Source organism: Phyllobates terribilis, unplaced genomic scaffold, assembly GCF_046119375.1.
Source record: "Phyllobates terribilis strain yellow unplaced genomic scaffold, ASM4611937v1 Scaffold_11__3_contigs__length_659146591, whole genome shotgun sequence".
Taxonomy (NCBI): Eukaryota; Metazoa; Chordata; class Amphibia; order Anura; family Dendrobatidae; genus Phyllobates; species Phyllobates terribilis.
Genome location: NW_027362771.1, coordinates 55,475,379 through 55,502,939, shown reverse-complemented (window position 1 = coordinate 55,502,939; position 27,561 = coordinate 55,475,379). Strand labels below are relative to the sequence as shown.

General features: G+C 42.1%; 1 protein-coding gene across 3 annotated transcripts in view; it reads right to left on the bottom strand.

Moving 5' to 3' along the window:
• Positions 1 to 27,561, bottom strand: part of ARHGAP26 (Rho GTPase activating protein 26) — a 608,729-nt gene that overhangs the window by 28,532 nt on the left and 552,636 nt on the right. For 2 of the 3 annotated variants that reach the window (XM_073651266.1, XM_073651267.1), the window contains exon 22: positions 20,520 to 20,624. The exons of the other annotated variant lie outside the window; for it this stretch is intronic. In XM_073651266.1, coding sequence (XP_073507367.1) covers positions 20,520 to 20,624 — 105 coding nt within the window. The remainder of the gene's footprint in view (positions 1 to 20,519; positions 20,625 to 27,561) is intronic. 3 annotated transcript variants of the gene reach the window in all.

Here is a 27,561-nt window from a genome sequence, read left to right as displayed (position 1 = left end):
TTTTTTTTTATATTACATCTGTAAGTTAAACAAATCTAATTAAACTTTAACCAGTAAGCAACTTTTGGGTATACGTTCTCTTTGAAAGAGTCTACTTTCCAATTTTTGGAAATTTTCTTTTTTACAGGAGTGTTGTCAAGTGTGTAGCCTGTCGACAGGCTGCAGGGAAGAAATGGAAAATAACACTTTTAGTGAATGTCCTTTACTTTCAGACTGCTATATGTGGAACGAATGTATTTAATAATATTTTATGTATTGTAACAATAAAATACTTGTGACAAAGTCACTGACAGAGTGTTGGAGGGGAGATATGTTTCACTGAGGCTATTAGCTTCAGTGATGTGAAACCTGGAAGTCTTCTCCTGCATGTTATGTGCTGAGAGGGTTAATCAGCCATTTCTATTGGGTCAGTTTTTTGTAAACAACTATAGAGCGGGTGGGAGGTCGTTCACCATATCTCCATCCCAGGGTGTGGTCTTTTTGGCCTGTAGAGGCATTCAATGTTCAGTAAGTCTGGGGAGGCAAACTCCAGACATGTTTGTGTTGAGCTGACCTGAACCATGTGGAGTTGTTAAACTCGGAGCAGGCGGACTCCAGCTAACACAAGGACTGTGTTGTGCGTGACCACTTTGTTTTGTTTGTTTTCCTGTTTTGCCCACAGGGCTGTGTTTTACTTTTATGAACTCAATGTTGGTTTATGCCGCACTTTAATAAAGCAGCAAGAAATTTAAAGAGACAGCGTACCTGTGTCTACCTCCGTGTGCAGCTGAGTGAGCGATCTATCACATACTGTACAGCATTTTGACACTAACATGAGAAGGGTCTAAACTTTTCTACTGGGGCCTCACCAGAGTGACCAAGGTAAATACCCAGGCCTCACCAGTTGTAGTTCATGTTCATTGTAAAATAAAAAAGATCTCTAAATTTTCCATATTGTTTGTCTTCTAAACCATTACAAGTACAAAAGGAGTCATATATTTTATTAATTTATTCATTCACTAAAGCCATAGACAAGACCGTGCATCATATGATCACTGCCATGAAAATTGCCTCCCCAACAACTATCTGGCCCACTTCACAGTTTGAGAATTGCTCTGAAGTGCTATTTAGTAGGGAAAAATACACATGAAAAGCCTGGATGTAAGTGCACATTTAGAGTTTGCAATAAAAATATACTTCAGCTGCTTTTAAAAACATAAAAATACATTTGCAATTCACTTACAGCTATCATTTTTCAAGCACACGTTTCTATGGGCAATGTCCCTAACCCTTCTCAACTGTATTATTTCGAGACATTTTTCAAGTATATAATTTCAGTTTCACATTGCCTGCACAAAGTTTTAAGGATATTTTAAGGATATTTTCTTAGAGGCATCTGAAAAGCCAAAGCAGAGGATACAACTTAGCTGTAATCAACAGTGCGGATGCTAGCCCCATACATGTTAGGGCGCAGTCAGACGGCCGTATAACATGGACGACGATTGTATCGCAATACTAGAACTGGCCGGCGGCTCTCCTGAGCAGAGCACAAGAGCATGTTTTTCTATACAGCTTGGATCAAGAGAGCCACCGGGCAGTCCAATGAGATCGTCGTCCGTGTTGTACGGCCGCCTTACTACGCCCTTAGTAGTGTCCACACTGTGTACGAATACTGTAGCAGCGAAACAAACACTGCAGTGCTGAAATATCTTAAGACAGCTGAAAGATGGGTAATTTGAGTTTTTTGTCACTATAACATAGTAACATAGTTTTTAAGGATGAAGGAAGACTAAGTAAATCTAGTTCAACCCATAGCCTAACATGTTGATCCAGAGGAAGGCAAAAAAAAACCATGTGGCAAACACTAAGCTCCACATTGGGGAAAAAAATTCCTTCCCGACTCCATACGACAATCAGACTAGTTCCCTGGATCAACGCCCTATCAAGGAATCTAGTATTTATAACCTGCAATATATTATACTTTTCAAGAAAAGCATCCATGCCCTTCTTAAATTTTAATAGTGAATCACTCATTACATCATCATGCGGCAGAGAGCTCCATAGTCTCACTGCTCTTACAGTAAAGAATCCGCGTCTGTCATTATGATTAAACCTTCTTTCCTCCAGATGTAGAAGATGCCCCCTTTTCCCCGTCTCTGGCCTAAGAGCAAAAATATCAGTAGACAGGTCTTTGTACTGTCCCCTCATATACTTGTACATAGTAATAAGATCACCCCTAAGCCTTTGTTTTTCCAAAGTAAATAACCCCCACTGTAATAACCTGTCTTGGTATTGCAGACCCCCCAGTCCTCTAATAACCTTGGTCGCTCTTCTCTGCACCCGCTCTAGTTCAGCTATGTCTTTATTATACACCGGAGACCAGAACTGTACACAGTATTCTAAGTGTGGTCGCACTAGTGACTTGTATAAAGGTAAAATTATGTTCTCCTCATGAGCATCTATGCCTCTTTTAATGCATCCAATTATTTTATTTGCCTTTGCAGCAGCTGCCTGACACTGGCCACCAAACGTGAGCTTGTCGTCCACCAATAAACCCAGGTCTTTTTCAGTTACAGTTTTGCCCAGTGTTTTACAATTAAGCATATAATTATACATTTTATTTCCTCTGCCCAAGTGCATTACCTTACATTTATCCCCATTAAAGCTCATTTGCCATTTATCAGCCCAAGCTTCTAGTTTACATAGATCCTCCTGTAATATAAAATTGTCCTCCTCTGTATTGATTACCCTGCAGAGTTTAGTGTCATCTGCCAGTATTGAAATACTACTCTGTATGCCCCCTACAAGGTCATAAATAAATATGTTAAAAAGAAGGGGGCCCAATACTGACCCCTGTGGTACCCCACTGTTAACGGAGACCCAGTCTGAGTGCGTTCCATTAATAACCACCCTTTGTTTCCTATCACTGAGCCAGTTTTTAACCCACATACATATATTTTCCCCTATCCCCATTGTTCTCATTTTATGTATCAACCTTTTGGGCGGAACCGTATCAAAAGCTTTTGAAAAGTCAATATACACAACATCCACTGCATTTCCTTGGTCCAGTCCGGAACTTGCCTCCTCATAAAAGCTGATCAGATTAGTTTGACAGGAAAGGTCCCTCGTAAACCCATGTTGATATTGGGTCATGAGGTTATTCTTCACATACTCTAGTATAGCATCTCTTAGGAAACCCTCCAGGATTTTACCCACAGTAGAGGCTAAACTTACTGGCCTACAATTTCCAAGTTCAGTTTTTGTCCCCTTTTTGATTATTGGCACCACATTTGCTATACGCCAGTCTTGTGGTACAGATCCTGTTATTATGGAATCTTTGAAGATTAAAAATAATGGTCTATCTATGACGTTACTTAATTCCTGCAGTACTCGCGGGTGTATCCCATCCGGGCCCGGGGATTTGTCAACTTTAGTGATTTTTAGACGCCGCCGTACTTCCTGCTGGGTTATGCAAGTGACATTTAATGGAGAATTTTTGGCATCACTAATCATGTTTTCTGTCATACTACTTTATTGTGTAAAGACTGTTGAAAAAAAATCATTAAACATATTGGCTTTTTCCTCATCCTCATCCACCATTTCACCCAGACTATTTTTAAGGGGGCCAACACTATCATTTTTTAGTTTTTTACTATTTATGTAGTTAAAGAATATTTTGGGATTATTTTTACTTTCTCTGGCAATGAGTCTCTCTGTCTCAATCTTTGCTACCTTGATTTGGTTTTTACAGAATTTATTTAATGCCTCATCACTACCTACTTGCTTTAGTTCTCTAAATGCTTTTTTGTGTCACTTATTGCACCCCTTACAGCTCTATTTAGCCATAGTGGTTTCCTCCTATTTCTAGCATGTTTCTTCCCATAGGGTATATATTGTGCACAGGTCCTATTCAGGTATAAGGTATATAGTAGCGGTCAAATATATACAGTAGTACTCAAAAGTTTACATACCCCGGCAGAATTTTTGCTTTCTTGGCCTTGTTTCAGAGAATATGAATGATAACAAAAAAAAACTTTTTTCTCCACTCATGGTTATTAGGTTGGGTGAAGCCATTTATTGTAAAACTACTGTGTATTCTCTTTTTAAATCTTAATGAAAACCAAAAACACCCAAATGACCCTGATCAAAAGTTCACATACCCTGGTGATTTTGGCCTGATAACATGCACAGAATTTGACACAAATGGGTTTGAATGGCTACTAAAAGTAACACCCTCACCTGTGACCTGTTTGCTTGTAATCAGTGTGTGTGCATAAAAGCTGAGTGAGTTTCTGGGATCCAGACAGACTCTTGCATCTCTCATCCAGCCACTGATTGTGAGTCATGGGGAAAGCAAAAGAATTGTCAACGGATCTACAGGAAAAAGTAGTTGAACTGTATAATACAGGAAAGGGATACAAAAAAATATACAAGGAATTGATAATGCCAGTCAGCAGCGTTCAAACTGTGGTTAACAAATGGAAAATCAGGGGCTCTGTAAAAACCAAACCACGGTCAGGTAGACCAACAAAAATTTCGGCCACAACTGCCAAGAAAATTGTTCGGGATGCAAAGAAAAACCCACACACAACATCAGCTGAAATTCAGGACTCTCTGAAACCTAGTGGTGTGGCGGTTCAAGATGCACAATAAGGAGGCACTTGAAGAAAAATGGGCTGCATGGTCAAGATGCCCGAAGAAAGCCACAACGTATCTTGCCTACAATACGCCAAACAGCACAGAGACAAGCCTCAAAACTTCTGATACAAGGTAATTTGGAGTGATGAGACCAAAATTGAACTTTTTGGCCACAACCATAAACGTTACATTTGGAAAGAGGTCAACAAGGCCTATGATGGAAGGAACATCATTCATACAGTAAAGCACGGAGGTGGATCGCTGATGTTTTGGGGATGTGTGAGCTACAAAGGCACAGGAAACTTGGTAAAAGTTGAAGGAAAGATGAATGCAGCACATTATCAGCAAATACTGGAGGCAAATTTGCACTGATCAGCCCAGAAGCGGCGCATGGGACGTACTTGGACGTTCGAACATGACAACGATCCAAAACACAGGCCAAGTCGACCTGTCATTGGCTAGAGCAGAACAAAGTGAAGGTTCTGGAGTGGCCATCGCAGTCTCCTGACCTCAATATCATTGAGCCACTCTGGGGAAATCTCAAGAAAGCGGTTCATGCTAGACAGCCCAGGAATTTACAGGAACTGGAGGCTTTTTGCCCAGAAGAATGGGCAGCTTTACCGTCTGAGAAAATAAAGAACCTCATCCACAACTACCACAAAAGACTTCAAGCTGTCATTGATGTTAGAGGGGGCAATACACAGTATTAAGAAATGGGGTATGTGAACTTTTGATGAGGGTCATTTGGATGTTTTTGGTTGTCATTAAGATTTAAAAAGAGAAAACACAGTAGTTTGACAATAAATGGCTTCACCCAACCAATAATCATGAGTGGAGAAAAAGTTTTTTTGTCATCATTCATATTCTCTGAAACAAGGCCAAGAAAGGAAAAATTCTGCCAGGGTATGTACACTTTTGAGCACAACTGTATGTATGTAGGCAACAGACTAGGCTTACATGGCCTCCTATCCTACTGATGACAATGTCACTGTGTATCTAAGAAGGGAGGGAGACGTCATTCCTTGCCTGCTCAGCTCCCAGTTGATATAAAAAAAAAAAACATGGGACAAAATAAAAAAGACCTTCAGATGACTGGATTCAATGTTAGCATTCCAGAGTAATTAATAGGCACTATACAAAGTGCCTTGCTGAGCTCACGCCAAGGCGATCTGCTGCTGTGCTGAATGTTAAACACAGTGCAATGTTATGCAGGTAGTGCTAATAGTGTGGACACTCAATGCTTTAAAGCACCCTGGGATTTTTTCTGCAGAACTATGCAGAAAAAAAATACTTTAGCAAGTAGTCAAATAAACTGAGACAGAAAACTCATTTCACACGGTTAACAATAATACTTGGAAGACTCCAAATAAAATAAAAAATCTAAATTGATGCAAAAATGATTCCCCATTTTCACTAAATTCACAAAATATAATAGATAATGATGATGATAATAAAGGGCAAGGGCATTAAATAAAAAAATAAGTATGATCTTAAGATTTGAACCAGTCAGCAGGTTTTTACTATGTAACTTGACAGCAGCATGATGTACAGACAGAGACCCTGATTCCAACGATGTATCACTTAATTTACTGGGTGCATCAATTGTGATAGAACTTTATCAGCTGAAGATCTAGCAGAGCTCAGAATGTTTAGCCTTGTGTGCCTCACCCACACCACTGATTGACAGCTTTCTGTGTACAATGTATAGTGACTACTAATCAGTGTTAGGAACATGGTTGGACTAGCAGACACAAGGAAGCTTGTCCTGTAGTGATAATCTGCGGATGATAAAACAATGATTGTAGTGAAACATCAAAATACTCCCCAGTAAGTTACACATTGCTAGAATCAGGTTCTCTACCCCAACATGAGATTACATAGCAAAAACCTAGTGACAGATCCCCTTTACTAAAGGATGCCCTTTCTGAAACAAATTATGTATAGGTCGCCTAAAGGATGGCTCAGTGATGAGTTCTGGTGCATTGTAGAACGAGTGTCCAACCACATCCGCACAGTTTTTTTTTATGTGGATTTCTTTTTAGTTCTCTGCTTTCCTTCCACACTCCAGAAAGATGGTGATTAAAAAAAAATTGGCTTTTGTATTTGCCCTAATATTTGTGTGTGTAATACAAATAATAGATTGTGATATGACTGATGTAAACTAGCAAAGCAGATACGTTTGTGTTACATAAGCAAATGGCAATTTACTGTGAGCGGTAATTGGGCAGAAGACCAGTGGAGCCATCATGGCATGTCCTATCTTTTATATTGTGTGCATACCACAAATTATCTTATATTAAGGTTGCTACAATATCTCAGCTAATCCACTACATTATTAACCTTTTGCTTATATCACATATGCTGGAAAGAGATCACATATACAATTTAGCTTTATAGTATATGACTGTTTTCTTCTAATCTATATTCCGGATATTGTAACCTAATGCACACGAAATGTCAAATTGTTGGATTCAAATTAAGTACCTAACAATGGAAACTATGCAATGGAGCAAGATTCATTACACTGTTAAAGACCAGAATAAGGACCGCGCGATAACCACATGCATTTCTGAGTCGACATCCTTGTAACTTGCTATCCAGGAGCTCTAGATTGGTGGAGGAAATGATATTTTTTAACAGCATCCTTCAGATAACAAAGATAAATAAAACTTGCAATCATCAACTCAAATACAATTCAGGAGTAGACGTTATATAAATAAGGAAGTGACTAAGCTAGAAAATAAGGAAGAAAAGTGAAAAAACAGAATTGAAAAAGATGCCATAATGAGCATATAGGGAGATGGGGGACACAAGCACTGATAAGCTCACGGGTGAGTCACAAGAAAACCATCTTAACCTTGGATTAGTCACTGACCTCAAGGAAGTTAACTAATGTTATGTAACTACACTAAATAGATGCTTTGAACACTGACTAAAATAATTCAAATGGAAAGTTAACAATATAGGGGCTGCAACTGGTCAGGACATCATGATGACAATTGACCACGCAAGTGACGCGCCCCCTGGGCCAGTGCTGTTAGGGATACCCGGAGCCGGATCAGATGGGGGTTGTAGTCTCCGAGTGGCTGTGACCCGGTCCGTGCCCAGGGTGTCAAGCTCAGTGTGTGGCAGTCCTTACTGATGTTACTAAAGTTCTTTATGTCGACTACGCCACCCGTTGAATTGCGGTCACTACGGCCGCCGCTGCAGCAGGGTCCGCTGAGGCTGATGGTGTTTGTGCAGCCCAGGTAGTATAACCCCCAACGGGAGGGGTATAGCCTCAGGGGGTCAGGTGCAGAGGATGGTGGTTGTGGAAGTGCAGTGAAGATGGTAATGAGAGTCAGAGTCGGGTTGTGCAGTTCAGGGTTCTTTACTTACTGCTGTTCTTATACCGGTCACTCCGGCCTTGAGTGACCACCCGAGCCGTGCTGCGTCCACCAGGTCCTGGACTCGGCCAACCCCCAAGTAGTTCTGGAGCGTGGTTCTGAGCTCCCTTTCTGTCCTGTCCTCGTCTCTGGCCTTCCCCACCAGGGATCCACCTAAGTCCAGCTCCCTCGGGCCTCTTGTTGGTGAACCCTTGTCTCTGGGTTCCCTGACCCTATGCGTGGTCTGCCTTCCGGGTGGATATGGTGGGTGGCCGTGGCAGATTCTGCCCACGGCCTCCGGTTCCTGGCTAAGGTGTGCTGTAGCCTCTGCCAGCTTGGGATCCGGTACCCTGTTGCCAACTCTTCACCCTTAGATTTAGTTTGGGCTCTCAGAGTTCCTTCTTTCTCCCCCTCTGGGTCTTTCTTTCTCCTCTCTCACTCTTGGCCTTGGGGCTGCTCTGCTCCTCTGCTTTCCTCCACTGCTCTGCAAAGACTTACTGACTGACTTCTCACAGACTGACCCTGATCTAAGATGGTGCCCACCTTATATACTCCCTCTATGTGTGAGCTCAGGTGACCAGCACCCAATGAGCTCCTAGCTTTACCCAGGCTGCTCCCCCTATCTGCCCCTACACTACTGGGATGTTCCACCCCCCTCCCACTCCAGCCAGGAACAGACACTGTCGTACCTGCACATTTCTCTAGTGGGAGTACCGTCGGTCTGTTCCTCGGAAATGGGATGTGTGTAGTGTTATGTTCTGCTACCAAAGCTAAGGAAAGAGAGGAGATCTGTCCCTACTATGAGACTCAGCTGAATCCCTACGATGTAACAGGGAACCTGATCCTGCGATCAGACCTGCTAAAGTCCTAATCTAGTCTGTACGAAGACCTATAGATGTGGGGAGGGAATCCCTACAAGTACTAAGGACTGGGAGGAATATGGGACACCTCCTAACAGAAATAGTAGCAGACAGACGAACAAACAAAATAGATAGAACATAGAGGTCCGTAGACCAAGCAAACTAACAGAGTTAGATACAGAGCACAGGCTAGCTAGAAAGTAGATATACAATGAAGTCCAGCAAAGCCAGAAGGGCGGAGCAGGACTAAATAGGCCAACAAGGTCATGTGACCAGCAAAGGAAAAAAAACCTAACAGCAAGGTTCTAACAGTACCCCCCCTTCTAAGAGGATCCTCCGGATCCCCTAGGACCAGGCTTATCAGGAAATCTCCTGTGAAACGCTCTGATAAGTCTGGACGCGGAAACATCATCTGACCTCACCCAAGAGTTATCCTCGGGTCCGAAACCTTTCCAGGCCACAAGATACTGCAAACTACCTCTATGCTGTCTAGAGTCAAGGATGCGAGAAATTTCATATTCCCCGTCCTCCACCACCGGAGGAACAGAGGCAGAGGCGTCACCATCCGACACAACAGCTTTTTTTAACAGAGAGACATGAAAGACCGGATTAATTCTCCAGGAGGTAGGAACCTCCAACCTAACAGCAGATTGGTTGACAACCTGAAGCACCTTAAAGGGCCCTACAAACTTGGGACCCAATTTCTTAGAAGGAATCCTCAACCGCAGATTCCTAGAGGACAACCAAACCATGTCACCAACAGCGAACAAAACCTCCTGTCGTTTCCTATCAAAGTAGTCTTTAGATTTTCTGTTGGCCTCCTGAAGATTACCACGCACATCCGTCCAAACTCTTTCCAAATCACCGGAAAAATTCTCCTCCTCAGGCACGGCAGATCCCAACTTGGAGAACGACCCAAACGACGGATGTCTCCCAGAACAACAAAAAAAAGGCGAACAACCAGCAGAAGAAGATGTATGATTGTTCAGAGCAAATTCGGCAAGTGGCAGAAACTCAGACCACCCCTCTTGATTGTCTGCCACAAAACAACGCAAGAACTGCTCAACATCCTGGTTTTTCCTTTCTGTCTGGCCATTAGATTCAGGATGATATCCGGACGAAAACGACAAATGAATTCCCAACCTGTCACAAAAGGCACGCCAAAAACGAGCCACGAACTGAGGACCCCTATCAGAAACAATGTCAGTAGGAACGCCATGAAGTCTGACAATTTCCTTGACAAAGGCCTTAGCGAGAGTTTTAGCGCAGGGCAGTTTGACGAAGGGAACCAAGTGACACATCTTGCTAAAGCGGTCCACGACCACCCAGATGACAGTAAAACCCTCAGAGGGGGGAAGGTCAGTTATAAAGTACATAGCCAAATGTGTCCAAGGAGCACTGGGGACCTCCAAAGGACAAAGCAACCCCGCAGCAGGAGTATGTGAGGACTTAGATCTAGCACATATAGTACATTGGCGCACCCACTTAATGACTTCCTTCTGCCATCCAGGCCACCAAAAACTGCGACCCACCAGTCTCTTGGTCTCAGAGATTCCGGGATGACCTGCCAACCGAGATTCGTGACACTCAACAAACAAATCTCTCCTAAAGGTCTCAGGCACAAACAACCTCCCATGAGGAGTGTTAGATGGGGCATTCTCCTGAGCTTTAAGAATCTCATCTTCCAAAACGGAGTCTAAAGCAGCTATCACAACACCTTCTTGTAAAATGTTTTCCTCTTTCTCAGCACCGACTATGGGAGAAAAACTGCGAGACAAGGCATCCGCCTTAACATTCTTAGTACCAGGGATGTAAGTAACGGAGAAATTAAACCGCGAGAAAAACAGTGCCCACCTAGCCTGACGGGCATTCAGGCGCTTGGCAGCATCAAGATATATCAGATTTTTATGATCCGTAAGAACCTGAACGGGAAATTCCGCACCTTCCAAGAAGTGGCGCCAGTGTTCAAATGCGAGTTTAATAGCCAATAATTCCCGATTACCAATATCGTAATTCAATTCAGTCTCCGAAAAATTTTTTGAAAAAAAGGCACAGGGATGTAATCCATCCCCGTTATCCTGAGACAATACTGCGCCAACCCCCACAGAGGAAGCATCAACCTCAACCAAAAACGGCCTAGTAACATCAGGCTGCATAAGGATGGGAGCAGAGGTGAACCTCTCCTTGAGATACACAAAAGCTTCAATGGCCTCAGAAGACCACTGAACCGCATCAGCACCTTTCCTGGTGAGATCAGTCAGAGGTTTGACAATACTAGAAAAATTTTTTATGAACTTTCTATAGTAATTGGCGAAACCCAAAAACCTCTGTATCGATTTCAAACCAATAGGCCTAGGCCATTCCTGCACAGCCTGAACCTTAACCGGATCCATCTCAAAACCTTTGCTGGAGATAATGTAGCCCAAAAAACTAATTCTCTGTACAGCGAACTCACATTTCTCCAGCTTAGCAAAAAGCGAATTGTCCATTAATAACTGTAATACCTCACGCACGCTCCGCCAATGAGACTCCAGATCTGGCGAATAAATCAAAATGTCATCCAAATACACAACCACATTTTTACCGATCAAAGGTCTAAGGATGTCATTAATCAGATTCTGAAAAAATGCAGGAGCATTAGTGAGACCAAAAGGCATAACCAGATTCTCAAAATGACCCACAGGAGTGTTAAAAGCAGTCTTCCATTCATCACCCTCCTTCATGCGCAACAGATTGTATGCCCCCTTAAGGTCAATTTTAGAGAACCACTTGGCCCCCAATAACTGGTTAAACAGATCAGGAATCAATGGCAGTGGGTAAGGATTGCGTACCGTAATTTTGTTAATCTCACGAAAATCCAGACAAGGACGTAAACCGCCGTCCTTTTTTTTTACAAAAAAAAATCCAACCGCCACAGGAGACTTAGAGGGCCTAATGTGACCGGCGGCCAAGCTTGTCTGTATGTATTCCTCCAAAGCCTTCCTCTCAGGAATAGTAAGGTTAAATAAACGACTCTTAGGAAGAGTCGCTCCAGGGACAAATTCAATAGAACAATCATAGTCTCTATGGGGAGGCAAAACCTGCGATTCCTTCTCAGAAAAAACTCTCCAAAAATCCTGAATAGGAACAGGCAATTCTCCCCTATCCAAAGCTGCAATACGCCCGTTACAACACTTGTCATAACATTTATGGCTCCAGGATTTAATTTCACTGGTAGACCAATCCAGTACAGGATTGTGAAATTTTAACCAGGGCAAACCCAATATTACTGGAGAAGGCAAGTTATTCAACACTACCAAATCCAATTTCTCATGGTGAACACCATTAATAGTGAGAGGAAATTCACTGACCTTGAGAGTAATATTCTTCAAAGGGGAGCCATCCACAGAAACCACAGCAATGGGGGATGACAAAGGTTCAGGTTTTAAATTGAGTTTTTCCACGAATCCCCCATCAATTACATTCAGTGTAGACCCGCAATCAACAAACACCCGAAATTCCATAAATTTTTCCTGAGCAATCGTGGAAGCAGCTAAAAATATACCCTTGGAATTTAAACAGGCAATACGGGCGTGACTGACCATTTTTTTTTCTTTCTTCATACGAAGCTCACAGCCTTTAATCAAATGACCAGATTTTCCGCAGTAGAAACACAAGCCTTGCGAAAAACGACGGTCATTTTCTTGAGAGCGAGGTGCCACCGATCCAATCTCCATTGGTTCACCACTGTTAGTACACACATTATCATAACCAGAAACTGACATAGCAGAGGATTTGCTCTCATTAACCCTAGCACGCAGTCTTCTATCCACCCGTATAGCTAATTGCATAGCCTGTTGCAAATCTTCAGGTGTAGGATAAGCAATTAGCAGGTCTTTAACCCTTTCACTGAGCCCAGCAAGAAATAGACTTTTCAGAGCAGAATCGTTCCACCCTGTTTGAGTGGACCAACGACGAAAATGTGTACAATATTTTTCCACATTACCCGATCCTTGTTTTAGACGTCTCAACTCAGTCTCAGCTGATGCGACACGGTCAGGATCATCATATAATAGTCCCAAAGCAGAAAAAAAACTATCCACTGATCTGAAGCATGAATCACTAGGTTGCAAAGAAAAGGCCCACTCCTGAGGCTCTTTGCGCAAAAGTGACATTATGAACCCTACGCGCTGGGATTCATCCCCAGAGGACTTAGGTCTCAAACGAAAATACAATAAGCAAGCATTTTTAAATGAAAAAAATTCTCGGTGTTCACCAAAAAACAAATCCGGCAAACATACCTTAGGCTCCAAGAAATGTGCTCCAGGACAGTTACTCACGTGCTGACGGAGCTCGGCCACCTCCAGAGAGAGTCCCTGCAGGCGATGAGCCAAATCCTGAACCGACACCATGATGGAACAGAAAAATCTTTCCTTAGAGAATTTGCTGGCTGGACTTACTGTTATGTTCTGCTACCAAAGCTAAGGAAAGAGAGGAGATCTGTACCTACTATGAGACTCAGCTGAATCCCTACGATGTAACAGGGAACCTGATCCTGCGATCAGACCTGCTAAAGTCCTAATCTAGTCTGTACGAAGACCTATAGATGTGGGGAGGGAATCCCTACAAGTACTAAGGACTGGGAGGAATATGGGACACCTCCTAACAGAAATAGTAGCAGACAGACGAACAAACAAAATAGATAGAACATAGAGGTCCGTAGACCAAGCAAACTAACAGAGTTAGATACAGAGCACAGGCTAGCTAGAAAGTAGATATACAATGAAGTCCAGCAAAGCCAGAAGGGCGGAGCAGGACTAAATAGGCCAACAAGGTCATGTGACCAGCAAAGGAAAAAAAACCTAACAGCAAGGTTCTAACATGTAGTGCATGCAGCTAACCGAGCTCAGTTCCACACTCCATCCTTACCCGGGAGTGGAATACCACACCTCTGGCTGAGGTGCAATACCCCTGTAGCAGCCGAATCCTCAGGGTGCTACACAAGGAAAATAAAGCAATGCTATATTCCATTTCACGTAAATATAACTAATCAGTAATAAAAGTTATTTGTTGCCTCTATTAAAAGTGAGATATGCCATTTCTTCTTGATCAGTGGATGTTTAATCCTCAGCAATCAACTGAATGAAGAAGAAAAAGGCAGTTTCTCCGCTTTCATCCACTCATTGTGATGAAAGCCGCACTCATTGCTTTAGCCGTTTACTACCCAGCAGGTAGACACAAGGGTCACTGAGCAGAAAAGAACATACATGCTTTTGCTCCCTTGCTCAGATGATCCATGAGGGAACCAAGAGTTGAGTACCTACCAATCAATAAATAAGTGATGTCATTAGGCTTGATTAAACTTTGTGGTCACCAAATATCAAGACTTACAATTCTATGAGGAACTGAAAAAGGGAAAGGGGTTCAAAATACATGGCATTAAGGGCAAAGCATGTGAGTGAGGTACTTCATTCATCACTCACACCCCATCAAGAAACTATCTACATGGAGCATAATGAGATAGATGCTGATTATAAATCTACACCATTCATTATTGTTGTGGATTCCAAAATGAAAAGTAACATGTTAAAAGGAACCTGTCATCTAATTCATGCTGCCCAACCACGGGCAGCAAGAGTCAGAGTCTGGCTGCGTTCTTGCAGTCGTGTATGTTTTACTTCAAAATGCTGCGGTATGTCAGAGAAAACATATCACAAATCAGGTGACTATTATGCATACTCTGATGACTTCTCATAGACAGATCCTCAGTGGCTTCTCCCCGCCCTACTACCCTAGGCTAACAAGTCTCATCCTATATACACAAATCGGGATCAGGGCAGGGAGAAGCCGCCAAGGACTGGTTTCGGACTAGTCATCAGAAATGCATAGTCCCCGGCCAGGTTTTTAAAGTAGGTTTTCTCTTAAAAACCGCAGTGTTTCACAGTAACACATACACACCTGCAACAACACAACCAGACTATGACTCTTGCTGCTCGTGGTTCAGGCAGCATTAATTAGATGACAGGTTCCATTTAACTCCATTAATTTACAATAGGCCTAATCTCCATGATAAATCAATATACAGTGCTGGCCAAAAGTATTGGCACCCCTGCAATTCTGTCAGATAATACTCAGTTTCTTCCTGAAAATGTTTGTAATCACAAATTCTTTGGTATTATTCTCTTCATTTAATTTGTCTTCAATGAAAAAAACACAAAAAGAATTGTCCTAAAGCCAAATTGGATATAATTCCACACCAAACCTAAAAAAGGGGGTGGACAAAAGTATTGGCACCCTTTGAAAAATCATGTGATGCTTCTGTAATTGGTGTAATTACCAGCACCTGTGGCACCTAACAGGTGTTGGCAATAACTAAATCACACTTGCAGCCAGTTAACATGGATTAAAGTTGACTCAACCTCTGTCCTGTGTCCTTGTATGTACCACACTGAGCATGGAGAAAAGAAAGAAGACCAAAGAACTGTCTGAGGACTAGAGAAACCAAATTGTGAGGAAGCATGAGCAATCTCATGGCTACAAGTCCATCTCCAAAGACCTGAATGTTCCTGTGTCTTCCGTGCGCAGTGTCATCAAGAATTTAAAGCCCATGGCACTGTGGCTAACCTCCCTAGATGTGGACGGAAAAGAAAAATTGACGAGAGATTTCAACGCAAGATTGTGCGGATGGTGGATAAAGAACCTCGACTAACATCCAAACAAGTTCAAGCTGCCCTGCAGTCCGAGGGTACAACAGTGTCAACCCGTACTATCCGTCGGCATCTGAATGAAAAGGGACTGTATGGTAGGATACCCAGGAAGACCCCACTTCTTACCCCGAGACATAAAAAAGCCAGGCTGGAGTTTGACAAAACTTACCTGAGAAAGCCTAAAACGTTTTGGAAGAATGTTCTCTGGTCAGATGAGACAGAAGAAGAGCTTTTTGGGAAAAAGCATCTACATAGAGTGTACAGGAAAAAAAAAGAGGCATTCAAAGAAAAGAACACGGTACCTACAGTCAAACATGGCGGAGGTTCCCTGATGTTTTGTGGTTGCTTTGCTGCCTCTGGCACTGGACTGCTTGACCGTGTGCATGGCATTATGAAGTCTGAAGACTACCAACAAATTTTGCAGCATAATGTAGGGCCCAGTGTGAGAAAGCTGGGTCTCCCTCAGAGGTCATGGATCTTCCAGCAGGACAATGACCCAAAACACACTTCCAAAAGCACTATAAAATGGTTTGAGAGAAAGCACTGGAGACTTCTAAGGTGGCCAGCAATGAGTCCAGACCTGAATCCCATAGAACACCTGTGGAGAGATCTCAAAATGGCAGTTTGGAGAAGGCACCCTTCAAATATCAGGGACCTGGAGCAGTTTGCCAAAGAAGAATGGTCTACAATTCCAGCAGAGCATTTTAAGAAACTCATTGATGGTTACCGGAAGCGGTTGTTCGCAGTTATTTTGGCTAAAGGTTGTGCAACCAAGTATTAGGCTGAGGGTGCCAATACTTTTGTCCGGCCCTTTTCAGGAGTTTTGTGTGAAATGATCAATGATTTGATTTTTGCTTCATTCTCTTTTATGTTTTTTTCTTGCAAGCAAATTAAATGAAGATAATAAGACCAAAGAATTTGTGATTGCAATCATTTTCAGGAAGAAACTGTATTAACTGACAGAATTGCAGGGGTGCCAATACTTTTGGCCAGCACTGTAGTATAAATATGCCCTTAGTGGTTACTTGAGTGATTTATGGGAAAAAGCCTCCAATTATACTACTTCAAGAGATGTTTAGTATTGTTAGAAATAATAATGATCATAATTATTTTTCACAAGGATCAGTAAAAACTGTACAACTCCACGGGCAAAAGAAGTGCATATGCCCATTTGTCTACATTGGAGATAATAGCTACTAACATCTATCACACCACAAAACCTAAATATACAAAATAAATAATACAAGGAAAATATGTTACTAATGCTCCTAACGATTTTCAATTGTTTGTGTGAGGACTTATGTGAAGACACAAATTTTATAAAAACCCATTTACAAAAACCCCTTATCATGTAGTCCGCCTATAATGACAAGAAAACTTTAACGAAAGTCATGACTCATGAACACCTAAGAATCAGACTGGAATCCTTCTATATACAATTAAGAATTATAATCTTTTTATTTATATAGTGCCAATATATTCCGCAGCGCTTTACAATTCAGGCAATTTACAGACAATATTGGCACTGTCCCCATTGGGGCTCACAATCTACATCCCCTATCAGTATGTCTTTGGAGTGTGGGAGGAAACCGGAGAACCCGGAGGAAACCCATGCAAACATAGGGAGAACATACAAACTCCTTGCAGATGTGTTCCTTGGTGGGATTTGAACCCAGGACCCCAGCGCTGCAAGGCTGCTGTGCTAACCACTGAGCCACTGTGCTGCCCATATTTACATACAGTTCTCGGGTTACAAACTAGATAGCTTCTGTAGGTTTGCCATAAATTGAATTTTTATATAAGTTGGAACAGGTACAGGTCCAGCTATATGTTTAAAGCAAGAAAAATAATGAATACTCACCTCATCGCTTGCACTCCGGCTGCCCTGCTGCTAGCCACCCAGTCCTCTACTTCTCGCCACTGAGTGCTGCATCTCCGGCCTCTTCACTATAGGCCAGGACTTCTGTCCGTGTCCAGGTTTTGTATGTTGCTGCGTGAGATAAGGTCATGTCACAACATCATGACCTTAAAACACGCAAAGAGGCCTGGATGCAGCCGGATGTCCTGGCCAAAAATGATGTGGCTTCAGATGGGGCGTCTGACGGTGGTAAGAAAAGAATCGAAGAGGCAAGCAATGATGTATTAGTTGTTTTTTTGTTTTTTTTACATGTTATGTTCATTACTATGAGATCTATGCAAGTCGCATGTTTGTAATGCGAGGACTGCCTGTAATTCATAAAGCAAGTATTGTAAGAGCTGCAGCAGTGACATTTATAAGGCCTCAGCTCTCCACCAGCCCGGTTTGACATTAGATGTATTTTGGTTACGGTTACTAAGCTCCTGGCACCTCTGAGTGTCTTGTGAGGTGATGTCAGAGCTGTTATATTCTGGCCACTGTAATACCCTTCAAACCCTGCTGAGATTTCAAGGGCATGAACAAGTTCTAATACCCTCTCATTTGTTTTGGCCTATAAGTATGGCACAGGACCAGGAACACATTCCACAGCTTTCTTCAGGCCCCGCTTCCATTTGAAAACTCACTGTACTGAGCAAGTTTTGTATGGAAAGATAAAAGGAAAATACAGGTTGTACAAAAATGCTGATGGTGTTCTCCTTTCTAATCAAAGCACTGAATAGCTCAATACCGTGTACATGAAACTAAGGCTAAGTTCCCACGATAAGTATTTGGTGCATATTTGATGGTGCTAATTATTTGCAGCATTTCTGCACCAATTAGCCAACTTAGACTCCTTATGTTTTTGTATTGCTTTTTTATCACTTTTTTTTTTTTTTTTAACTCTCCCTTCTTGGTATGTCGTGTTTTAAATAAAACCACTGTTTTGTAAACTTTTTATTTGATGAGTTACCTAACTATTGATAAAGTCATGTGCGGATTACATGCCATTTTACAGTGTTTCCGCTGTGGAAATGCACTAAAAGAGCACATGCGGTTTTGATCTGCATATTTTGTGCATCTTATTAAAGTCTATGGGGAAAATCTACACATAAAACACACATTTACTGCAACAGAAACTGACATGCTGAGGATTTTAAAAAATGCACTGCAAGTCAGTTTTAGCAGCGTTAAAAAAAAACCAGCACAGTGGACATGAGATTTCTATAAATCTCATAAACTTTGCAAGAACTGTATTCTGCTGCATTTTTGAGCTTGAAAGGCAGAAAAAACACACCAAATACTCTACGCGAGAACTTTTCCTAATGGGTGCGTAGCTTTAAAGCACCACTCCAGCGGTTTTTTTTATTGCACCGCTGGAGTGATTCCCTTGCCCCTGTCTCATACTCACCTGCTGCCGCCTTCATCCTTTTCCAACATCGCTCCCGTTGGTTTCCTCGCGCCGGAGGTCACTTCTCAATACATCTCTGAGAACCTCGTTCTGGCTCTCATAGACTTGCATTGAGCTCTTGTGACGTACCTTCTGACTTCCAGCCAGTCAGAAGTTACGGGCACAAGATGGCACCGTGGGACTGGAGCGGCGTCGGTAAAAGGTGAAGCCCAGAAGGTGAGTATCTCAATGGGTGCAGGGGGCTTACATTTAAAGTGCCACTCCAGCGCTTAAGAAAAAAATGCTGGAGTGGTGCTTTAAAGTAGATCAGTCACCAGATTTCACGGTAGAAACTGAATAAATATATTAACCTTTCCAGGACCTGATTTTTTTATTTTTATTTTTCTCCTTCTCTTCCAAGAGCCATAACTTTTTTTCCTATTGGCATAGCCATATGAGGGCTTATTTTTGCGAGATGAGTTATAGTTTTGAATTACACAATTCATTTTACCATTTAATGTGCTGAAAATCAGAAAAAATATTCCAAGTGGGGTGAAAAAAAATGTAATTCTGCTATCGTTTTCTATATAGCGTTCATCCTTTGATGAAGATTACCTGGCAATAGGATTCTCCAGGTTAGTACAATTACAGTACTAGCAAACATAAGATATTTTATTTAAAAAAAAATTGAATTGAATCATTGTTGACAATTTTGGAGACCCAGGACTTTATTTTTCTATTGATGGAGCTGTATGAGGGCTTGTTTTTTTGTGCACTGAACTGACATGCAAGTTATACAGTTTTATAGAATTTATTTATTGAAGTATAGAAATTGAAAAAACGGCAACTCTGGTGTTTTATTTTTTTTCCCTTTTAGGCAAATAGCATACAGTTTACATAATCTTATATTTTCGGAGGGGGCCATTAGGATCCAGTGTGCATGGACAGCGGCAATCACACCATTTAAATGCCGCCTGTGATTAACAACAGCATATCACTGGTTAAAAAGCAGTGACTGGAGCTAGCTCAGGCCGTTGCTGCTACAAGCAGATGCTTGCCAGGATCTGCTCGCTATTGAAAACAACTAGTGATGAAAAGAACATCACAAGTAGTTAAGAGATTAAATAAGGATGCTATATTTATATAGAGTATCTGTGCCAGAATGGCTGGATAATTATTTAGGAAAGTTTATTTCCGTCTACTTAGCCTTACAGTTCCTCAGGATCCATTCTCCCTGCTGCATATACTCCCACTTAGCTTGATTGACAGTTCCTCAAAGTCCATCCTGATGCTAAGATTCACACTGTTCAGTACACATGGTAGCAGTCATTCAGGTTGTATGGTCAAGGAACATACAAGGGAGTCTATCACCACAGAATGACTGTTCAAACCAAGCACAAGAGCTTGGTGCATCATAATGTGGTCAAACATTTAAATACACCTCCGTGAGACAGCGGAGACCTGCGGCCTACAAGTTGAGTGTGATGCACCCCACACATGATAGCACACTGGGACTGGGAGACTATTTTCCTGTAAAGTGCCAAAGTGTAACTGGACAGCAGCTCGGTCACGACTACCACTCTCGCTCACTTTACAATTGCATACCTATCACAAAAGTGCACTTCTTTATCTAATGGTTATACTTAAAATATGTAATTTAACCAAAATAAATCTAGCAAAATCTTAGGCAGTACGGCAGTCACTGACCTGATAGGAGATGAATCATTAGAAGTTGATGATGTTGGCATTGGACTTGATGGGGCAGAGAACATAGGGCATGTAAGTGGCGATGTTGGACTTGGATTTAGTGAGCTAGAAGGTAACAACAATCATAAAATTAAATTAATAAACACAACAAAATAACAAACAAGACGCTTATCATGTCGTCAGAATTTATTGAAAAGTTCGACCTTCGCAACCATTTTTTTTAGTATTCGAATGCATCTAAAATGAAAAAAACGAAGCAATTCTGTGAAATAATTATTATGTTGGATTGCAAGAAGCTAATGTTATGGTAAATACTTATACTTTGCCTTGATTATTATTTAGACAATTAAATCTACACATATATTTTTTATAATTTTGTATTTTAATATTAGCTTTATATGTTACTCGTAAAAGCAAGTAACATTAGGCGTATCTAATAGAGCTATCTTTGCATTAAAGCCTTCCTTTTTTCTGAAAGTATAGTAAAACTAGATATAGCCAGTTTCTAAGGAATTTTGACATAATTTATGACTTTGTTTTTCCCAACTTAAATATTCCTTTTCAAGTAATGAAATGTAAGCCATTCCCACTTTCCTTATCTCTTGTGCTTACTAATAAAAACGGGTGACCAGGCATCTGAGAGTAGACGAGTCTTGGACACCGACAGATTTGGTCGTGTTTCTTTTGTCTCTGATCAATCGACTCTCTGATTTGATCAAAGCTGGCAAACGTGTGAAACCCTTTCAGTTTCTCCTAAAACTTTTCATACAGGTTTCCACATCACTACAAACTGTGTAGTCTAATCCTGCAGCCATATTGCAATCTATGACAGATTTCTTGCTAACCTACCAAATAAAAGTTACTTACATGTAGGTGACAAATAGAAGACAGTATGATGGCGAAATCAGACTACACAACCTTTGTTTGTAGTCTATTACCATGGAAACCAAGTTATACAAAGAAATATAACAAAAGGAGATTTTTTTTAATGAAAATTTTAGTGCAGCACCCCTCCCTACTTTTCATCCAATCCAGCATAGTGGGTGGTATATTTACAGAGGCAATCATCTCACCCAGCAGGTATTGTGCACAGGTCCTATTCCAAACTAATAGGACACATGTAGGATATCAGCTGGGAATCAGATGACTGTCCCAGAAACTATCCCACCAGGCAAGCAGAACAGTCTCTCAAAGCCTGATGTGAAATCAGACAAAAGACAGAATGGCGCTGCGCAAACCTTTAAAGGGTATGTGCCCATGGCATTTTTCAAGGCGTACCTATTGAATTTTTCCGCAAAAGATGCTTCAGGAAAACGCCGGCAGGGGTTTTGTTTTCCCTTAAGCATCTTCTTTGACGTCTTTTGCGGTGTTCATTTTTTTAATATATGCATTAATAGTGAGCGACTTCCAAGCAGAAGTCAGCAGGAGAATGGTCAGGTCACTTTTTTTTTCTAACCGCTTTGCGACTTTGGAAACCTCAAAGTTCAAAAAGTCTATGGCACAGGAAGTCCTTTTTACATTGCTATTTATTTATTTTACTCACTTATATAGAGCCATTAATTCCACAGCACTTCACAGAGATTATATCCTTGCTATGCATGTGTTCATTCTTTTTGGCCTTTTTCTAGCACTTTTTCAAGCAGGTTCCAGGCGGAATCTATATGAAAAAGATGTTGTCTACACATACCCGAAGACTACTTGCAAGGTTGTTTAATTTTTTATTTTATTTTAGCTGCATTGAAGCCATACTAAAAAAAATGGTTGCAATGGTCAACACAGAATTAAAGACAGATAATCACATGATACTGAGTCATGTGATATAAATTAATATGTAAAATACTTTGTAATGCATACTGATGCAAATAAAAGATGTTCTAGTAAGAGTAACGCAGCCATGACGAACTTCATATATACATTTTAGAGTCTTTTTCTTCTTCCAGACATAACCTGGTATTCCAATTTACTAGACTTTTATTACTCATTTGTTGCACAGTGAGCAATTTTAAGCAGTGAAGTATTTGCTGATACCGGAAAGGGGGGAGAAGAAAGACAAATACTGCTTGGTTTCCTTATAATGGGATTCCAAAGAAAGGAAACATAATTTGTCATCTAATTGAATTAACCCTGCTAAAATTTTCCAACTTTTAATATGTAACCACACAAATGGTTTCAGAATGAGGAAGAATTTCAGCCACAATCCTTAAATTCACCATGCAAATGGTCTACTTTATGGTGGTAATCCCAACCTCTGAAACATCTACATCTTTATGCTAAATTTGACCACATATGCTAGTCTTTTTAATACACACTAAGTAGAAACAGAGATGAAATACTTCGATAAACCATAAAATGATTTATATGGATCAAGTAAAACGCAGAACAATGAAACAGTCAATAAAGATGTACTTCAGCAGAATGGACTAAATTCGGTATACTTTTTGATAAGCATGCATTTTCCACATCTGTGCTAAGCAGACAAGTTCAGTATCTGAATGGTTAATGCTTAAAGGCTTATGAATGACAACATCAATCTAAACCCCATACTATGTCCTCGGTTGCCCTCTTACAAGAGACAAAAGTTGAGTTATATGAGCCATTCAAGGGTCGAACCACAAAAGACGGCCGGGATTTTAATGTATTGCACTTTCTGAAAACATTGAAAGGATATTGAAGAAAGCATCAATGCAAAACCATAATGGGATTTCTGCCAATGTAGATAGAAGGCCAATTACTCATGCTCCGTACCTAAACACAATTGGTCTATATCTATCAAACATAAATGATCACCAAGTAACAGCAAACCCGGGTGGGACGCCAAGCGCTAAAAAAACCTACTTTTACTGCAGACAGTATGCATAATAAGTAAATGGCTGATTTCCAGCTTACACACGCCTGCTCATTAGCTCGCTTTCCTTTGTAAAGCATTAGAAGCAAGCAATTCACTCCAGATACTTATTTAGTCACTGTCATTGTCATTGTCTTTCAGCAATGCATGTGGTGCCATTTTAATGGACATTCTTCAACTGTAAGATGAAAAGCTGAATGGATAAGTAATGTAATTTTGGTGTTTGTTTTGGTGTTTACAAATGAACTATGGTACTATAATGAAAAATTTATATAAGGCAATTTGTTCAAAACTTGCACAATACACTTACAGGACGAGATATAAATGCACAATACATCTCAGGATTAATCGGCAGTGAGCATTTCATGATTATGGTGCGGTGTAAACTGGCTCCTAATCACCTGACAAGTGAGAAAAACGCTTGTTTGTCCAGTGAAATGATCTTTTGGCTTGCCTAAGGCTAGTCATGCACATTAGATGGCTGTCAGCCGAACGATGCTTCGGCCGATTGTTCGGTTGGCAGCCAACTCATCCGATTCTCCAATACAAAGGAGCGCTCATTTAGCAGAGCACTTCTGTATCCTCTATGAAAAAGCTGGCAACTGACACATCAGCCAACAGATTATCTCAGGGGGGAACAATGTGATCAGCAGTCCGAAATGCACAATTGACAGCTCTCCTGACCATCAGCAAAACAGCGTCCCTATACACATCAGACCGTTTGCCAAGCCAGTCGATATTGGTGGGTTCAGCCGACAGTAGTCTAATGTTTATAGTGCCTTAAAAGATACACCCTAGGGATGCATTTCAGTATAGCCAGTTGCTAGAACATTTTAATACAGAGGTTTGACAATTAATTTTCCTAAGGGGCCACATAAACTGGGACTATTGTGGAGGGTCAAACTAACAGGTTGAATTTAAGGCTGGGTTCAGATGGCAAAATTGAAAAACAGGCCAGCGATGTGTACAAATGGCAGATGTAATCGACTCCTCTTTGTGCTTGATCACGTCTGCAAGTGTACCAACTGCCTTTTATGTTACATGCATCATTCTGGTTCGTAAAGCTGACCAGAACAGCGCATGCGGTTAATTTTTTTTCCACACAGATCATAGGTCATGTCCACTGGTACACTGACTATAGAAGCTATCGATATGTGCCTCAGACTGCATACAAACTGATTAAAGGGAATCTGTCAGCAGACTTTTGCTATGTAATCTGAGGACATAATGTAGTAGGGTTTAAAACACAGATTTCAGCGATCTAAGCGGTGTGCTGCTGTTTACTTACAGTAAAGGTTTTATCACTAGGACATTATCATTGCAGTGACTAGCTGGGGATCACGACCCCTCCTGTGATTATCAGCTCACTATCAATAGACAATGTAAGGCTGTGTGCCCATGATGAGATTTTTATGCTGAGTATTTTCGAACAAAAGCAAGTGACCTATTTTACTTAATGGGTGCAGAAAATCTGCAACTCACCAAAAACTCATTGTGGAAATGTAGCCTAATATATAGCCTGGTGTGGGCAGGGTTGCTTTCTCAGCTCTGCTTCATGCTAAATCTAAGAACACCGATTGTGTCAGTCACTGAGCTCAGCGGATTGGCTGCAGCCATCACGTGACATTGCTAATGTTATAGAATCAGCAGGGGATACAGGGCTAAGAGCGACAGAATGGTGCCGATACAGGAGGTAATTATAGGTGGATTTAAACATTATGATTATGTAATCAATGTGCTTTTATCAGCTTCTAATAAATTATATTTAAGCCTCACACACGTGACGCGCGGACAAATGCTTTTTGAATGAATATAGGACTTATTCATTTCTTATTCCCTAACCATGGCATAAAAAGCCATCCACAACCTGTCTCCTCCATACATCTGTGACCTAGTCTCCCGGTACATACCTACACGCAACCACCGATCCTCACAAGATCATCTACTCTACTCCCCTCTTATCTCCTCTTCCCACAATCGCATACAAGATTTCTCCTGCGCATCCCCCCTACTCTTGAACGCTCTACCCCAACACATCAGACTCTCGCCTCCTGTGGAAACCTTCAAAAGGAACCTGAAGACCCTCCTCTTCCGACAAGCCTACAACCTGCAGTAACCACCGCTCCTCCATACCACTGCACGACCAGCTACTGTATCCTCACCCATCCCTTGTAGATTGTGAGCCCTCGCGGGCAGGGTCCTCTCTCCTCTTGTACCAGTCGCTGACTTGTTTTTATTATATATACCCCTTTTCACATGTAAAGCACCATGGAATAAATGGCACTATAATAATAATAATAATTTAACAACCCTCAAGCCCAAAATACCTTTTCACCTGCCCCAAATTGTGATTCTGTAACAGAATAATCCTCACTTTGTTACAGAATCACACATTAGTCTAGATATCCTTTAATTGGTCCATTCAACATGTTTAAATGGTTGTGTAGCATAGTGTGCTGCTCAGGGGGTGCGGCCATGAATTCTGTAGTTGTGCAACTCATTCATTGCCAAGCAGACAGGGCTGTTGACTTCTAAAATATACTGTATAATAAATTGGGTACAGTAGTTCAATGCAGAGTGTGCTGAAAATTTTTTCATAGGAATTTGGGAAAGTTATGAAATGTCCTATAAATGGCTGTTCTATTCCTGATCTAAGGCTATGTGCCCACGATGCAGAAATGAAGCAGAAAATTTCTGCAGCATTTCTGCATCTCCCTGGCAGAAAAAACCCATGCAGATTGCGCATGCGTTTTTCCTGCAGAATACATGCGGAATACATGCAGATTCACATGCGTATCCACATGCAGATTGACAAGCGCTTTTCAGGCGATAGTGTGACGCTCGCAAGCCCTGCCCTGGGAAGATGGGGGATACTCGGAGCCGGGTCAGATGTTGAGGGGGATGCAGCCGTGGCTGGGCACGGAACGGCTTTCCGGGTTGAGTGGTAATTTGTCGACTACGCCACCTGTGGTGTCTGGTGAAGGGGCCACCAGCGCCGCTACAGTCCGCTGAGGCCCGGTGTCATGGCGGCTAAAGTTCTCGCTGCTCCCCACAGGCGGAGCGCGGCCTCAGGGCAGGCAAGGCAGGATAGAGGGGGGTTAGTAGTGCGGGGAGTACGGGCACCACGTCGCGTGGTATGGCGCGTAATGAACAGTCCGGAGGCCATAGGGATGAACTTACAAGGCTTTACTCACAGTTCTCTCAAGCAGCGCAAGGCTTCTCCCTGCTCCTCGCGGAGTCCTGCGGCCACCAGGGATGGGGGTCCGACTACCTCCGAGGTAGTCCAGTGTGAGGCAGCATCCCTACACCAGAGTGTTCTTGCACTACAGACTATACCCTTTCCCGTCTGTGCGTGTGTAAATAGGCCGGGTCTCCCTCTGAGCTCCTCTCAGGTGTAGGGCTCGGGTGGCAATTCCTCTCCATCCGAAGCCCGGCGGGATCCTCAGGGCCTAACCGGGCTTTCCCGTTTTGGACATATGTGTCACCCTGGCCTGGATGCCACAAAATGTATTAAAGCTGTGTCTGAGAGCAAGGGGGAGGTTCTCTAGTCAGGGGAACATTAGCATGCAGTACCTCCTGTCTCGGGCCAGTAGGGGGAGCAGGCTGCCCCTATAAAAGCTGGTACTGGGGGCAGGGTTAGGGAGAACCTGATGGCCTGTCTCAGCACTGAGACTTGTCCCAGAGCAAAGCAGGGACAGACAGTTGCACTGCACCTAAGAGGAAGTGTGGCAGGAGGAGAGCCACAAGCCAGAGACAAGAGGCGAAGCAAGCCTGTCTTGGCAGATAAGAGACTGACTTTACCAGACTTTGGTGTCTGAGGCTGAGAGGATTCTACATCCTCCAGCAGATAACCAGTCCGCAAGGGACTGTATATTCCTTGGCCTAAGAAGCCTGGAGGCCCTGCCACAACCGAAGGGACCAGTAAAGCCGTACAAGGCTGGGAGCAGAAAGGAACCCACGTCGCAGGCCATACAGGCGAGAATACACGGAAAGCTCGGAAACGTGGGCTGTTACCCTATAATGAGGAGATAGCCAGAAGGAGCGCAGAAAGCACGGTAGACCTACACCCTCACCCTGACCAGGGCCAATTTCCCCGTTGCTCTCAGACATCCAGGTCCCCTCCTAGCTGGGACTGTTTGTGGGTCAGTTTACCTGTTTTAGTAAAGACCCTGGACTGCAACTTGTTGTCTGTGTGCT